The sequence below is a fragment of the Tamandua tetradactyla genome, chromosome 1 (genome assembly GCF_023851605.1).
Source record: "Tamandua tetradactyla isolate mTamTet1 chromosome 1, mTamTet1.pri, whole genome shotgun sequence".
Classification (NCBI taxonomy): domain Eukaryota; kingdom Metazoa; phylum Chordata; class Mammalia; order Pilosa; family Myrmecophagidae; genus Tamandua; species Tamandua tetradactyla.
In genome coordinates this window covers 61,269,963-61,284,155 of record NC_135327.1, presented here as the reverse complement: position 1 = coordinate 61,284,155, position 14,193 = coordinate 61,269,963, and the positions used below count along the sequence as shown (strand labels likewise).

Below are 14,193 nucleotides of genomic sequence, written 5' to 3'. Positions count from 1 at the left end.
CTGGAGAGAGAGGCCACATCTGAGCAACAAAAGAGGTTCTCTTGGGGGTGACTCTTAGGCTTAATTTTAAGTAGGCTTGACCTATCCCCTGTGGGGTTGTTTCACATGAACAAACCCCAAGACTGGGGGCTCAGCCTATAGCTTTGGTTGTCCACACTGCTTGTGAGAATATCAAGAATTCAACTTGGGGAAGCTGAGTTTTCCCCCGTTCTCACCATTCCCTGAAGGGGACTTTGCAAATACTTTTCCACTCACTGATCAAATCACTCTGGGATTCATCAGGGCATCACCTGGACAAACCAACAAAATCTCATGTCCTATACAAAGTTCCATGTACTTAAGGTGTTCAATCAACTATCTACATAAGTTATATTAGGAGATGCACTAGTATAGATTTGTACCAAATAAACATTTTTTGCTTTAGTCTCACACATTAGTTGAAATTTTAAAATATTAATTACCATCTATTTTCAGCACACTGCAATAATGACATTCTTTTGTTCTTCCTCATGCAAAAACATTTTTAAATTTGTACATTTAGTCACTATCATTATATACTCTAGGCATTCCTAGATTATACCATCTCAATCTTTATCATCTATCTTTCTTTGTGATTTCATTTATGCCCCAGCCCTCCTCCCTCTATCATTCTCACATGCAGCTTCATTCAGTGTTTTAACATAATTACATTACACACAATACTACGTTAGGTAGTATTGTGCTGTCCATTTCTGAGTTTTTATATTCAGTCCTGTTGCACAATCTGTATCCCTTCAGCTCCGATTACCCAATATCTTACCCTATTTCTATCTCCTGATGGTCTCTGTTACCAAGGAAATATTCCAAGTTTATTCACTAATGTCAGTTCATATCAGTGAGACCATACAGTATTTGTCCTTTTGTTTCTGGCTAATCACACTCAGCATAATGTCTTTAAGGTCCATTCATGTTGTTACATACTTCATAACTTTATTCTGTCTTACAGCTGCATAATATTCCATCTTATGTAAATGTCACAGTTTGTTTAGCCAACTGTCTGTTGAGGGACATTTTGGCTATTTCCATCTCTTGGTAATTGTTAATAATGCTGCTATAAACATTGGTGTGTAAATGTCCATTTGTGTCCTTGGCCTCGTGTCCTTTGAGTAGAGACAGCATAGAGATGGGTCCTGTTCTTTAATCCATTCTGCCAGACTATGTCTTTTGATTGGAGAGTTTAATCCATTAACATTCAGTGTTACTACTGCATGGGTAGTACTTTCTTCTACTATTTTGCCTTCTGGATTTTATATGTCATATCTAATTTTCCTTCTTTTTACCTTTACTCATAGTCTTCCTTTCTACACTCTTCTCCACACCTCTCTCTTCTGTCTTCATATCTGTCTCTAGTGTTCCCTTTAGTATTTCTTGCAGAGCTGGTCTCTTGGTCACAAATTCTCTCAGTGATTTTTTGTCTGAAAATGTTTTAATTTCTCCCTCATTTTTGAAGGATAATTTTGCTGGATATAGAATTCTTGGTTGGCAGTTTTTCTCTTTTAAAAATTTAAATATATTATCCCACTGTCTCCTCGCCTCCATGGTTTCTGCTGAGAGATCTGCGCATAGTCTTATTGGGCTTCCCTTGTATGTGATGGATTCCTTTTCTCTTGCTGCTTTCAAGATCCTCTCTTTCTCTTCGACCTCTGACATTCTGATTATTAAATGTCTTGCAGTATGTCTATTCGGATCTATTCTCTTTGGGGTACGCTGCACTTCTTGGATCTGTAATTTTAAGTCTTTCATAAGAGTTGGGAAATTTTCAGTGATAATTTCCTCCATTAGTTTTTCTCCTCCTTTTCCCTTCTCTTCTCCTTCTGGGACACCCACAACATGTATATTCGTGCGCTTCATATTGTCTTTCAATTCCCTGAGTCCCTGCTCATATTTTTCCATTTATTTTCCTATAGTTTCTGTTTCTTGTCGGATTTCAGATGTTCCGTCCTCCAGTTTAGAAATCCTATGTTCTGTCTCTCGAAATCTACCATTGTAGGTTTCTATTGTTTTTTTTTTTATCTCTTCTACCATGCCTTTCATTCCCATAAGTTCTGTGATTTGTTTTTTCAGACTTTCAGTTTCTTCTTTTTGTTCTTTCCTTGCCTTCTTTATATCCTCCCTCAATTCATTGATTGTGCTTTTGATGAGGTTTTCCATGTCTGTTCGTACATTCTGAATTAACTGTTTCAGCTCCTGTACGTCATTTGAATTGTTGGTTTGTTCCTTTGACTGGGCCATATCTTCAACTTTCCTGGTGTGATTTGTTATTTTTTGCTGGAGTCTAGGCATTTAATTACCTTAATTAGTTTATTCTGGAGATTGATTTCACTTCTTTTATCTAGGGTTTTCTTGCTGGATGAATTTGTTGTCTATCTGTTCTTTGACATTTCATTCAGCTTTATCTGGACCTTTAGCTTAAGTTTTGCTTAACAGAGGAGAATTTTTCAGTTCTTGTTTTCTTGTTTCTTGCCCTGCTTGTGTGGTGCCTTTCCCCCACACACACTTAGGAGGGTCTACTTAGATATTATAGACCCCAGCCAGATTTTCCCAGACCAAACTGGCCTCCTATCAGGAGGAAAGAGTCACCTGCGTCAGTTTTCCCTGAGGGTGAGACCCAGCAGGTTAAAGACTTTCCTGTGAAGTCTCTGCACTCTGTTTTTCTTAATCTGCCCAGTATGTGGCGCTTGTCTGACTGCAGGTCCCACCAGCATAAGATGATGCGGTACCTTTAACTTTGGCAGACCTCCCTGATGGGGGCGTGGTGGAGAAAGAGGAGAGGTTGTAGGCTGGTTTTAATGGCTTCAAATTACCAAGACCTGGTGTCTGAATTCCTTGATGGAGGGATTCCACCTGAGTTAGGCTTCACCCCTCCCCTGGGAAAGGCACAAGCTCTAGATAAGCCCCCAAAAGAGCTCACTTCTGCCTATGCCTGGGGCAGTTGCAGCCTGAAAAGTCCTGCCGCTATATCCAGAGGCAGTCAAGCCTTTGTAGATACACAGCCACAAAAACCTCTGTTTCCATCTTTTTTTCCCCCGTTTTTCTGTCAGTCCTGCCCCCTTGGCGCCGGGGCAAAAATGAGCAACCTCCGCTTTGATCAGGTTCACCTAAGCTGGGGGCCTATTTTTAGTAGTCAGAATTTGTTAATTAGTTCCACAATTGGCATTTGATTGTGCCCAGTCCCTGCTGCTGGTAAAGTCCTTTCCTTTCCCCGCTGGGAAGCGGTCTGTGGGGGAGGGGCACTGGCCGCTGCAGCTTTGGGAACTCACAGTTCTGGGGGGTGCTCGCAGCTGGTCCAGCTGGTCCAGACTGGGGTACGCTGTGTGTCTGGTCACTATCGTGGCCCCAGGAACTGTTCTGTACTGTTTCTGGTTATTTAGTAGTTGTTCTGGAGGATGAACTAAAATGCGCACGTTGCTAAGCCACCATCTTGACCCGGAAGTACAAGCACATACATTATTAACATACAAAAATTACATACATGGTGTACAATCAATGGCTCACAACATCATCACATAATTGTATATTCATCACCATGATCATTTTTTAGAACATCCACATCACTCCAGAAAAAGAAATAAAAAGAAAATAGAAAAAACTCATACATACCATATCCCTTACCCCTCCCTTTCATTGATCACTAGCATTTCAATTTACTAAATTTATTTTAATATTTGTTCCCCATATTACTTATTTTTAATCCATATGTTTTACTCATCTGTCTATACCATAGATAAAAGGAGCATCAGACACAAGGTTTTCACAGTCACACAGTCACATTGTGAAAGCTATATCATTATACAATCATCTACAAGAAACATGGCTACTGGAACACAGCTCTACAGCTTCAGTGACTTTAGTCACTCTAGCCTAATACATCTTAATCTAAAAAGGGGAGATCTATATAATTCCTAAGAATAACCCCCAGGATAACCTCTCGACTCTGTTTGAAATCTCTCAGCCACTGACACTTTATTGATTTATTTTTAATGTTTTAATTTTATTTTTTTAAATACCAAAGGACACAAAGCAAATGCAAACATTCCTATTTTGATCATTCCATTCTACATATATAATCAGTAATTCACAATGTCTTCACATAGTTGCATATTCATCATCATAATCATTTCTTGGAACATTTACATCTATTCAGAAAAAGAAACAAAACGAAAACAGAAAAAAAAAATTATACATACCATACCACTTATCCCTCCCTTTCATTGATCACTAGCATTTCAAACTAAATTTAACATTCATTCCCCCTATTATTTTTATTCCATATGTTCTACTCGTCTGTTGATAAAGTAGATAAGAGCATCAGACACAAGCTTTTCACAATTACACAGTCACATTGTGAAAGCTATATCATTATACAATCATCAAGAAACATAGCTACTGGAACACAGCTCTACAGTTTCAGTCAATTCAGTCACTCTAGCCTAATACACCTTACTCTAAAAAGGGGATATCTATATACTGCATAAGAATAATCCCCAGGATAACCTCTTCACCCTGTTTGAAATCCCTCAGGCACTGACACTTTATTTTGTCTCATTTCACTGTTTCCCCTTTTGGTCGAGGTTTTCTCAATCCCTTGATGCTGAGTCCCAGCTCATTCTATGATTTCTGTCCCTTCTGTCCCACGTTGCCAGGGAGGTTTACACCCCTGGGAGTCATGTCCCATGTGGAGAGGGGGAGGCTAGTGAGTTTGCTTGCCTTGTTGGCTGAGAGAGAGATAGGCCACATCTGAGAAACAAAAAAGGTTCTCTGGGGATGATTTTTAGGCCTAATTTTAAGTAGGCTTAGTCTATCCTTTGTAGGGATAAGTTTCATATGAGCAAACCCCAAGACTGAAGGTTCAGCCTATTGATTTGGTTGTCCCACTGCTTGCGAGGATATCAGGAGTTCTCCAAATGAGGAAGTTGAATTTTCCTCCTTTCTCGCCATTCCCCCAAAGGGACTTTGCAAATAGTTTTTTATTCACTGTTCATATCACTTTGGGATTTATTGGGGCATTATTCTGAGGTTTATCGGGGCATCCCTCTGGAGAAACCTACAAAATCTCATGCCCTAATCAAAGTCCCGTGTACTTATGGTGTTAATTAAACTGTCCATATAAGTTATATTAGGAAATGCACTAGTTAAAATATAAATTTTGTACCAAATAAACATTTTTTTGCTTTAGTCTTATATATAAGTTAAAGTTTTAAAATATGAATTACCAAAAAAAATTACTATTTTCAACTATCAATTCTGATATTCCTTCTGATATTGTTCCTCATGCAAAAACATTTTTTAATTCGTACATTTAGTCACTATCATTGTACACTCCAGGCATTCCTAGATTATACTATCTCAGTCTTTACCGTCTATCTTCCCTTCTGGTTTCATTTGCACCTCCCACCCTCCTCCCTCTATCGTTCTCATATTCAGTTTCATTTGGTGTACTAACATTATGGTACTACAATTAGGAAGTACTGCGCTATCCATTTCTGAATTTTTACAATCAGTCCTGTTGTACAATCTGTATCCCTTCAGTTCCAATTACCCGTTATCTACCATATTTCTATCACCTGATGGCCTCTGTTCTTAACTGAAATTCTCCAAGTTCATTCATTAATATTAGTTCATATCCGTGAGACCATACAGTACTTGTCCTTTTGTTTCTGGCTAATCTCACTCACCATGCTACCGATTTTTTTTTTTTAATTAAACATACCAACATATAAATACAAACATTCTTACCACATCATCATTTCATTCTATATATATAATCAGTAACTCATAATATCATCACATAGTTGTATATTCATCATCATCACTTCTTAGAACATTTGCATCAATTCAGAAAAAGAAAACAGAAAAAAATTCATACATACCATACCCCTACCCCTCCCCTTCATTAATCACTAGCATTTCAATCTACTAAATTTATTTTAACATTTGTTTCCCATATTATTTATCTATTTTTAATCCATATGTTTTACTCATCTGTTGATAAGGTAGATAAAAGGAGCATCAGACACAAGGTTTTCACAATCACACAGTCAGATCGCAGAAGTTATATCATTATACAATCATCTTCAAGAAACACTGCTACTGGAACACAGCTCTACATTTTCAGGCAGTTCCCTCCAGCCTCTCCATTACACCTTAACTAAAAAGGTGATATCTATATTATGTGTGAGAATAACCTCCAGGATAACCTCTCAATTCTGTTTGGAATCTCTCAGCCATTGACTCTTTATTTTGTCTCATTTCACTCTCCCCCCTTTTGGTCAAGAAGGTTTTCTCAATTCCTTGATGCTGAGTGCCAGCTCATTCTAGGACTTCTGTCCCACATTGCCAGGAAGGTCCACACCCCTGGGAGTCATGTCCCATGCAGAGATGGGGGAGGGCAGTGAGTTTGCTTGTTGTGTTGGCTGAGAGAGAGAGGCCACATCTGAGCAACAAAAGAGGTTCTCTTGGGGGTGACTCTTAGGCCTAATTTAAGTAGCCTTAGCCTATCCTTTGTGAGGTTAAGTTTCATATGAACAAACCCAAGACTGGGGGCTCAGCCTATTGCTTTGGTTGTCCCCACTGCTTGTGAAAATATCAAGAATTCTCCACTTGGGAAAGTTGAATTTTCCCCTTTCTTACCATTCCCCCAAGGGGACTTTGCAAATACTATACTTTTTTATTCACTGTTCAAATCCTTCTGGGATTTATTGGGGCATCACTCTGGACAAACCTACAAAATCTCATGCCCTACTCAAGGTTCCATGTACTACAGTGTTCAACTAAGCTGTCCACATAAGTTATATTAGGAAATGCACTAGTCAAAATATAAATTTTGTACCAAATAAACTTTTTTTGCTTTAGTCTTGCACATAAGTTTGAGTTTTAAAATAGTTATTACTATCTATTTTCAACACCCTGCAGTATTGACACTCCTTTGTTCTTCCTCATGCAAAAACATTTTAAAATTCTGTATCCCTTCAGCTCCAATTACCCAATATCTACCCTATTTCTATCTCCTGATGGTCTCTGTTACCAACTGAAGTTTTCCAAGTTCATTCACTAATGTCAGTTCATATCAGTGAGACCATACAGTATTTGTCCTTTTGTTTCTGGCTAATCTCACACAAATACTACTGATTTTTTAAAAAATATTTTTATTGAAAGGTCTTCAAACACACACAGTCCGTCCACAGTATACAACCAATGGTTCACAATATCACCACACAGTTGTGTATTCATCACCATGATCATTTTCATGTTACTGAATTTAAAAGAAAACTAAAAATAAAAGGAATGTTTAAAAAATAATATATTCGGTTGTGTTGCTAGTTCTTCTAAACCGATGCAAATGTACTAAGAAACGATGATCATGCATCTATGTGATGATGTTAAGAATTACTGATTGCATATGTAGAATGGTATGATTTCTAAATGTTGGGTTAATTTCTTTTTTCCGTTAATTAATAATATATATATATATATATATATAAAAGGATTGGAAAGAAGTATCTTTATCGCAGATATGTGTGTCTATTGTCAAAATCCTATAAAGTCTGCTAATAATAGTTGAACATACTTAAAACCCAAGTTTCACTGCTTAAAAGTAGCTGTGCCATATTCCCTTCAGGTGTCCCACAACAGCTGGAGTTGTGCACTTCCTCAGGACTCAATGTGTTACTCAATGAAGCTGCTTTTTCAAAATCAATTGATTCTGATTTTCTACTCACATGAACTTACACGATTTTATTTAATTATCTGAATCAACAATGCTAAACCTACTCAAGTTCAGGAAATACTTTTACAGTTTTTATTCTCCATTTAAAAACAAATAAATAAATGAAAGCCCTTGAACAGTTTCTGCCTATATAGCTAAAACTGGATCTCATAGAAAACACTCCCAGGCAGAAGTGAGCACTTCCAAACACATGCCAGGCATAGTGCACGGTCACTCTTACCGTACCCCTGCAGGGACTCGCCATTCACATCTTCACTTACAGAGGAGTGAAGCTAGGAAAAGGTCTCACCAAAGGTCCTAAAGAGAATTAAGTGTGGGACACTGGTGCCATAGGCAAAACCAGAGGACTAAAGCCCTTCACCTTGGGTGAGTCCCAGCTTGCTATGCCTGAATACTCACCTTCAAAGTGGGTGTAATACAAAGATCCATCTCAAAAGATTGTTCTGAGAAAAGAAATGATACTCTGAGCAACAGGCTTGATACAGTGTCTCACACACAGCAAGTACTCAGTAAATGCTCCCTGTCATTCTCATGATCAGAATCCCACGCTTCTGAAACTTAACTAAATTAAAGATGCAAGTCCAAGGGTGAAAAATCTTCCTGAACTAATCAGAGGCCAGAGCTTTTGATCTTCAACTACTTTGTAATAGACTACAAAAGTAGAAAAAATCCTTAGAATGTATTAGAAATCAGGGATTCTAAAGCTTAGATCATATCCTGATGGACGCAAAACCGCAAAAAAGCCTGAAATTATCTGGTATAGTGACATTAACAGAGAAATTCAGCATCGCCTGTCTAGAGGCTCAGAACAGAGGACCTTGTATCCTTTACTTTTCAAGATTCTAACCTCCCGGGACCGCTCCACACGCGCAGTGGCCACCTCAGACCGTTCCGGGGAGACCTGTTTTGCAAACAGGCCCGGTATGTTGGGTGTGCACTTGGCTCACTCCACCCTTCTCCCTGTGAGGCAACCTCCAAGTAGGCTGGGCCCAGCAGCGTTGTCACCCAAGGGGCGCCGCAGGGAACGGGAGGATGGTTTCACCCCCCCTCCCTTCGCCGGGATCCGCCCACACCATCTCGGCCCGTGTCCAGGGCCAGATGGCGTGTCCCCGAGGGCCCAGAGCGGGGATGGAGGACAGCGGAACAGCAAGGGCTGGACTGGGGGTGAGCTGGCAGAATAACGAGAGCTGCAGGGAACGAGAAAACCCAAAATTCTGGGAATCGGTTTTCGGAGTGGTCCCAGGGGAGGCCAGGAGGCGGTCTGACCAAGGGTGGTGAATGAGGACAGGGGAGTCCCTGATGCGACCCCGGGGAGAGGCGGAACCCTCTGCCGCGGACCGACCGAGCCCAGTGGATACCTTGGCCGGCGGGGTCCATGTCCAGGCGGCGGCCGGGCCGCAGCTGGCGTCGGGGTCGAGGTCGCAGGCGCTATCGGAGCTGAACGGGCCGCAGCGGGGGTTGATCGCCGCGTACACACCTGCCAGCGGAACCACCTCGGCCGCCGCGGCCTTACGTAATCAGCGACGCGACGGCTCACTTCCGCTTCGGCAGGTGTCCCGCCCCCTCGTGGGTGGTGCCCAATGACGGTTTTCTCCGGTTCAGTCAGGTCCAACCAATCCAACCTGATAGGCCGAGGCTGCGGACGAAGCCAGGAGGCCGGGTTCTGACGGAATCCTAACCGGACGGCCTCCAGTAGCTAGACGGGCAGGTAGAGGTCCGCAGCGGAGGCGCCCAGGAGTGAAGGGCAAGAACCGCCCACGCTGGCCCCACGGAAGCACAGGGCTGGCCCGGGGCGCTGGGGCCCCGCGCTTGAGAGGGTCAGACTCCCACCCCTCGCCTCCCAGGCCCGACCGCCTGACTTTGGGATCAACCTCTCGCCCCCGATCTGTCTTTTAATGGGGGGTTTGTTTTATTATTTTCTTAATCGCATGGGCATTGCGTTGAAGACGCGACCCCGCTGTTCGTCCTCTTGTCCTGCAGGCGCCGCTGCCCACCCGGCGTTCACCCGCGTGTGGACACCTTCGCGCGCGCGCGCTGCATGCCGGGCCCTGCGCGCACCACCAGCGTGCTCTCATTAATTTTCCTCAGCAATCCCGGGAGCCAGGTCTGGCGTCACCGCCCCCCCCGCCCCCCCCCTCCGTCCCATTTTGCAGATGAGGGTCCTGAGGCTTAGGGAGAAGAAGGTTCACTTGCCCAAAGTCACTCGGCTGCTCGAGGACTTCCGGCACTGCCTGTCTTCAAAGGGGACGTGCGTGACCACGAACCGATCCGGCCTTGGTAAAAGAAGTTGGATAATTCCCGTTGCTTGGCTTTTGATTGTCCCATCCTCTGCCAATGGACTCCATCCAGGCCACTCTGCACCTAAGGGTCCCTCCCCTTCCCTGGTAACACCAAACTCAGCCCTGGGGCCTGGTATCTGTTGGCATTCCTAGGTCATCAGAGATGCCTCTTCTGCTCACACAGCCAGGTGCTCTGCTGTTATTGCAGCCTGGTGCTGCCAATAAGTCTGTCCACCCCTCCTGCCTGTTTTCTTTCATTCCAGAGATTCTTGGTCAACTCGCCCTTGCCAGGCCCTGTCCCAGGGAGTGGGGACAACAGGGAAAGCTAATAGCCCCTGCCTCACACAGGTCAGGGCAAATGACAAAGTTACAGACAGTGAGCCAGAGGCCTTATCTCATGGCCAGGAATGAGTGGTCAGTGCAGGTGTGTCTGCTACCCATGCCCCTGGGCTGTGTGTACCAATTACTCTGTGGTTCACATGTGAACCTCCTCTTGCTAGTAGCTGTGGAAGTGAGGAGGCGACCCAGTGGACATCCTGGGAGTGTCCAGCTGCGAAGGCCTGCTTTCTAGCCCTGAAAGGCCAGTGTCTTCCTTTCACAGTTGGGGCACTCCCTGGTCATCACCTCTCCAGGAGCCATCCCTGCAGCCCAGGCTGGATTCAGGGCACCTCTGTGGTCCCACAACCCCTGTTCCCACTGTCCTTTCATGTTTGTCAAGGCCCCCCATAGCACACAGGGCCAGGTTAATTTCAGCCTTCCCTTTAGGTGCTGAGTGCAAAAGAGTTTGTGGGAGAAAGAGAAAGGAGGGAAGGAGCTGGGAGAGCAAAAGGAAGATGGTCAGAATGCATCAACGAGGGACTGTCCCACCCTCAACCAGACATGAGAGCGCCCTGTGGGGAGCCCTGGGCAGGGCCAGCTTTACTGGTTAGGGGTCAGGGGAGGGGAACGGACCCAAGGCCCAGAAGGTGAGCTGGTGGGTGAGTCAGTGAGGGAAACCGAGAGCTGCGGAGACTGGGGCAACAGCACCCAGGGTAACTGGAAGTCACTGGGCTCCAGCGGGCTGCAGTGAGTCGCCTCCACGTTCTTGAGGTGCCTGCGAGCCAGGAACAGCGCGAGCTGCCGGCATCGCCGTGGGCTCAGGCCCTGACCTACGAACCAGGGGAAAGGGGGCCCATGCCGTCCCCAAACCTCCTTCTCTTCCAGCTCCTCCTCACAGCCCGCCCGGTAGGCGCGCAACAGCTCCAGACACCACTCATCGTCCACGCGGTAGCGCGTGTAGAAGGCGGCCTCCTGCGCCTGGCTGCCGGTTCGCAGCCAGCGGGCCACGACAGAGCGGCCCTCGCGGGCCATCACAGCGGGGTAGCGGTGCTGCAACAGGCGCAGCAGCAGCTCGTTGCCACGGTTGCCTTCCACGTCGCCGGGCGGCAGGGGCTGCAGGGGGCCGGGGGTGTTGACCACCTCGTCCTGCGTCCGCCGCAGCAGCAGCACCGGCCCCGGATAGCGGCACAGCTGCTCGGCAACATTGAGGTTGAAGTGCTCACGCACGGTGCGCACCACCAGCCCCTTCCAGCTCTGGGGCATGACCTTGAGCGCCAGCGGCACCAGGTCGTCGAAGGTGGCGTCGAGAACCAGCGCACCCAGCTCCGGGTACGTCATGGTGGCCCAGGTGGCCGTGAAGCCGCCGATGGACCAGCCGTAGACCACCACGTGTGCAGGCGGGAACTGCAGGCGGTGCAGGGCGTACTTGACCACCACATCCATGGCGTTGGCGTCGTGTTGCGGGAACGGCGCGCCCGTGCTCGCCCCGAAGCCCGGATGGTTCCAGCCCAGCACAGAGTAGCCAGCCTCGAGCGGCGCCGACAGGCAGCCCATCTCATAGAACCCCGCGTTGCCCTCGCAGCAGATGACAAGGCGTAGGCCGCGACCATGGCTGCCCGGATGCTGACGGCGATCCATGAACATGGTGTCGATCTCGTTGCCATCGCAAGCCACCAGCTTGGCGCGGCGGCCGCGGTAGCGCTCCACGAGGCGCGCCTGGCCCTGCTGCAGCAGCGGGAGCAGCGCGCGTGTCATCAGGAACATGGAGCCAGGGTACACGAGCCAGCGGCCCAGCGAGTGCGCCAGCGCATAGCTGGCCAGCTGGCCCGGCAGTTCGCGGATCTGCTGCAGCAGGCACTGCACCTGCGTGCGCGCCCCGCGCGGCGGCCGTCCCGCGCCGTCCCCGCCCAGCACCGCACCGCGCAGAAGCCACACGCCCGCCGCGGCTGCCGCGCACGTCAGCGCCCGGTGCCCGCTGCCACCCGCGCCGGCAGCGCGCACATCGTCCCAGCGGAAGTCCACCGGGCAGCCACGGAAGTTGTAGGTGTAGTTGGCAGTCAGGTAGATCTTGAACACGTGCACCAGCGCCTTCACGAAGCAGATGACACACATGGGCGCCGAAGCTACGGGCAGCCCCGCGCACCCTCACGCCCAGGCCCGGCCCGGCTGGCGGCTGTAGGGGCAAGCGACACGAGGGGCTGGCCTGGGGCATGCCTTCTCGCGGCTCGGACCCGATGGCCTTTGTGACCTGGGCTTGCCAGAGGCCGCGGAAGGTGGCCTCTGCTGGGTGCAGGCCGGCTTTGTGAGTCACTGTTGCTGGGGGCAGAGGCGACGCCCGGGCCATGGACGCACAAAGGGCCTCAAGCTCTGCCCCACCCCTGACAAACGTCTTGGGGCCCGCTGGGACCACACCCACCCGGGTCCCGCTGCGCCTACCTCCCCCCGCCTCCCCAACGCCCTCTCGCCCCCAGCGGCACCCACCAGCCACCCTTTCCTCCACTGAAGAGGGATTACTAGACATGCCGGAAATAGAAAAAAAATGTGTGCCTTCCTCTGGCCCTTCCCCAAGCTGGCTGGGGGAGTGGGGCAGCTGCTCCTGCCTCCGGAGGTGCCCATGCTGGGTGGGGAAGGAGACCAGGGGCACGAGGAAGGCGCGCGGGTTCAGGTTGTGCTGGTGGTTGCAAAGGAGCTGTGGTGGCCCTGAGGAGCTGGGGGAGGTGGCTTGGTCCCTGGGGCCTGTGCTGGGAGGCTGGACCCCTCTGGGAATGGAACCTTGGGTATCACTCCTTGGGCAGTGACCAGGGCTTGGCCTGGCCAGTCTCCTGGTTGGCAGAGTCTGGTCTCATCCTTCTGGACCAGGTTTCTCCATGCCTTTCTTCTCAGGAAAGGGGAATGTGCAGGCTGGAAAGCCCCAGCCCTGCCTGGACCCGCCTTCTGCTGGTCCCAGGAGCAGCAGTGACTTTTCTCCAGGTGGGCCCTCCCTGGCTCAGGTTCCTCTTCCTCAGCTCTCAGTCTGAGACCCCCCTCCCACCTAACCAGCCCACAAGCTCTACCTTCCTCTTTTCTAGAGGACGCTGGCAGGTTCCCCTTTTTCTTCTGCTCAAGGGAGAGCTGGCCAACCCAAGCTTGAGAGGGGCAAGACCTATGGGGTTCAGTCCCTGACCTGAAATACATAAATGTAAAAATCAAGGAATTTGGCAAACCTGGCCACACTCTCTGGGCCCAAGAGCTAGGACTGCTTGAGGACCTCTGTCTGCTGGGCAGTGGATCCTAAGCGCCTATGACCCCTCCCTGCCCTCCTGCCCTGTGGGTCTGGGTGGGGGGCTCTGCGAGGTCCAATCAGCCCCAACCCAGTTTGGGCATCAGAGTTGAGGACTGTCGTCCTTCGGGCCTGGGGACAGGGGGACCTCCAGGGGGACAGAGGGACCTCCAGAGGGACAGAGACCACATGATGTCACTTCATGAGTTGGGTAGGTTCCTGGGAACTGACAAGCCCACCCCCAGGTTGCCAGATAAAAGACAGGACACCAGTTAAGTCTGCATTTCAGAGAAAAACGGGATACTTTTTTTTTTTTTTTTTTTTTTACATAGGCAGGCACTAGGAATCAAACCTGGGTCCTCTGGCATGGCAGGTGAGCATTCTTGCCTGCTGAGCCACCGTGGCCTGTCCTGGAATACTTTGAAACTCTAAGTATATCCCAAATATTGCATGGGATATACTTATGTTGAAAATTAGTTTATCTGGATTTCAGTTTTGATTGGATGTCCTGGGTTTGTTTTGCTAACTTGTTGCCAAATTTGGCAACCTTGCTCTGAGAAACTCCCCTCATC

The 14,193-nt window shown here is 47.8% G+C and overlaps 2 protein-coding genes across 7 annotated transcripts in view; both read right to left on the bottom strand.

The window, feature by feature from the left end:
- The window catches only part of TPD52L2 (TPD52 like 2), a 33,632-nt gene extending 24,336 nt beyond the window's left edge, over positions 1–9,296 (bottom strand). For 3 of the 6 annotated variants that reach the window (XM_077117537.1, XM_077117546.1, XM_077117559.1), the window contains exon 1: positions 9,124–9,292. In XM_077117537.1, coding sequence (XP_076973652.1) covers positions 9,124–9,142 — 19 coding nt within the window. In that variant the 5' untranslated portion in view covers positions 9,143–9,292. Of the gene's footprint in view, positions 1–9,123 lie in introns of all 6 variants that reach the window. The other 3 variants (XM_077117550.1, XM_077117557.1, XM_077117553.1) reach the window with 3 other exon arrangements.
- Positions 9,297–9,927: 631 nt separating this feature from the next.
- Positions 9,928–12,725, bottom strand: ABHD16B (abhydrolase domain containing 16B). The gene has a single exon (XM_077117532.1). It carries the CDS (start codon positions 12,472–12,474, stop codon positions 10,963–10,965), a length of 1,512 nt encoding a protein of 503 aa, XP_076973647.1. The 5' UTR covers positions 12,475–12,725; the 3' UTR covers positions 9,928–10,962.
- Between the last annotated feature and the right edge of the window lie 1,468 nt (positions 12,726–14,193).

Coding starts and splice junctions, on each gene's coding strand:
- ABHD16B (XM_077117532.1), bottom strand. CDS start 12,474: ATGTGTGTCATCTGCTTCGTGAAGGCGCTGGTGCACGTGTTCAAGATC.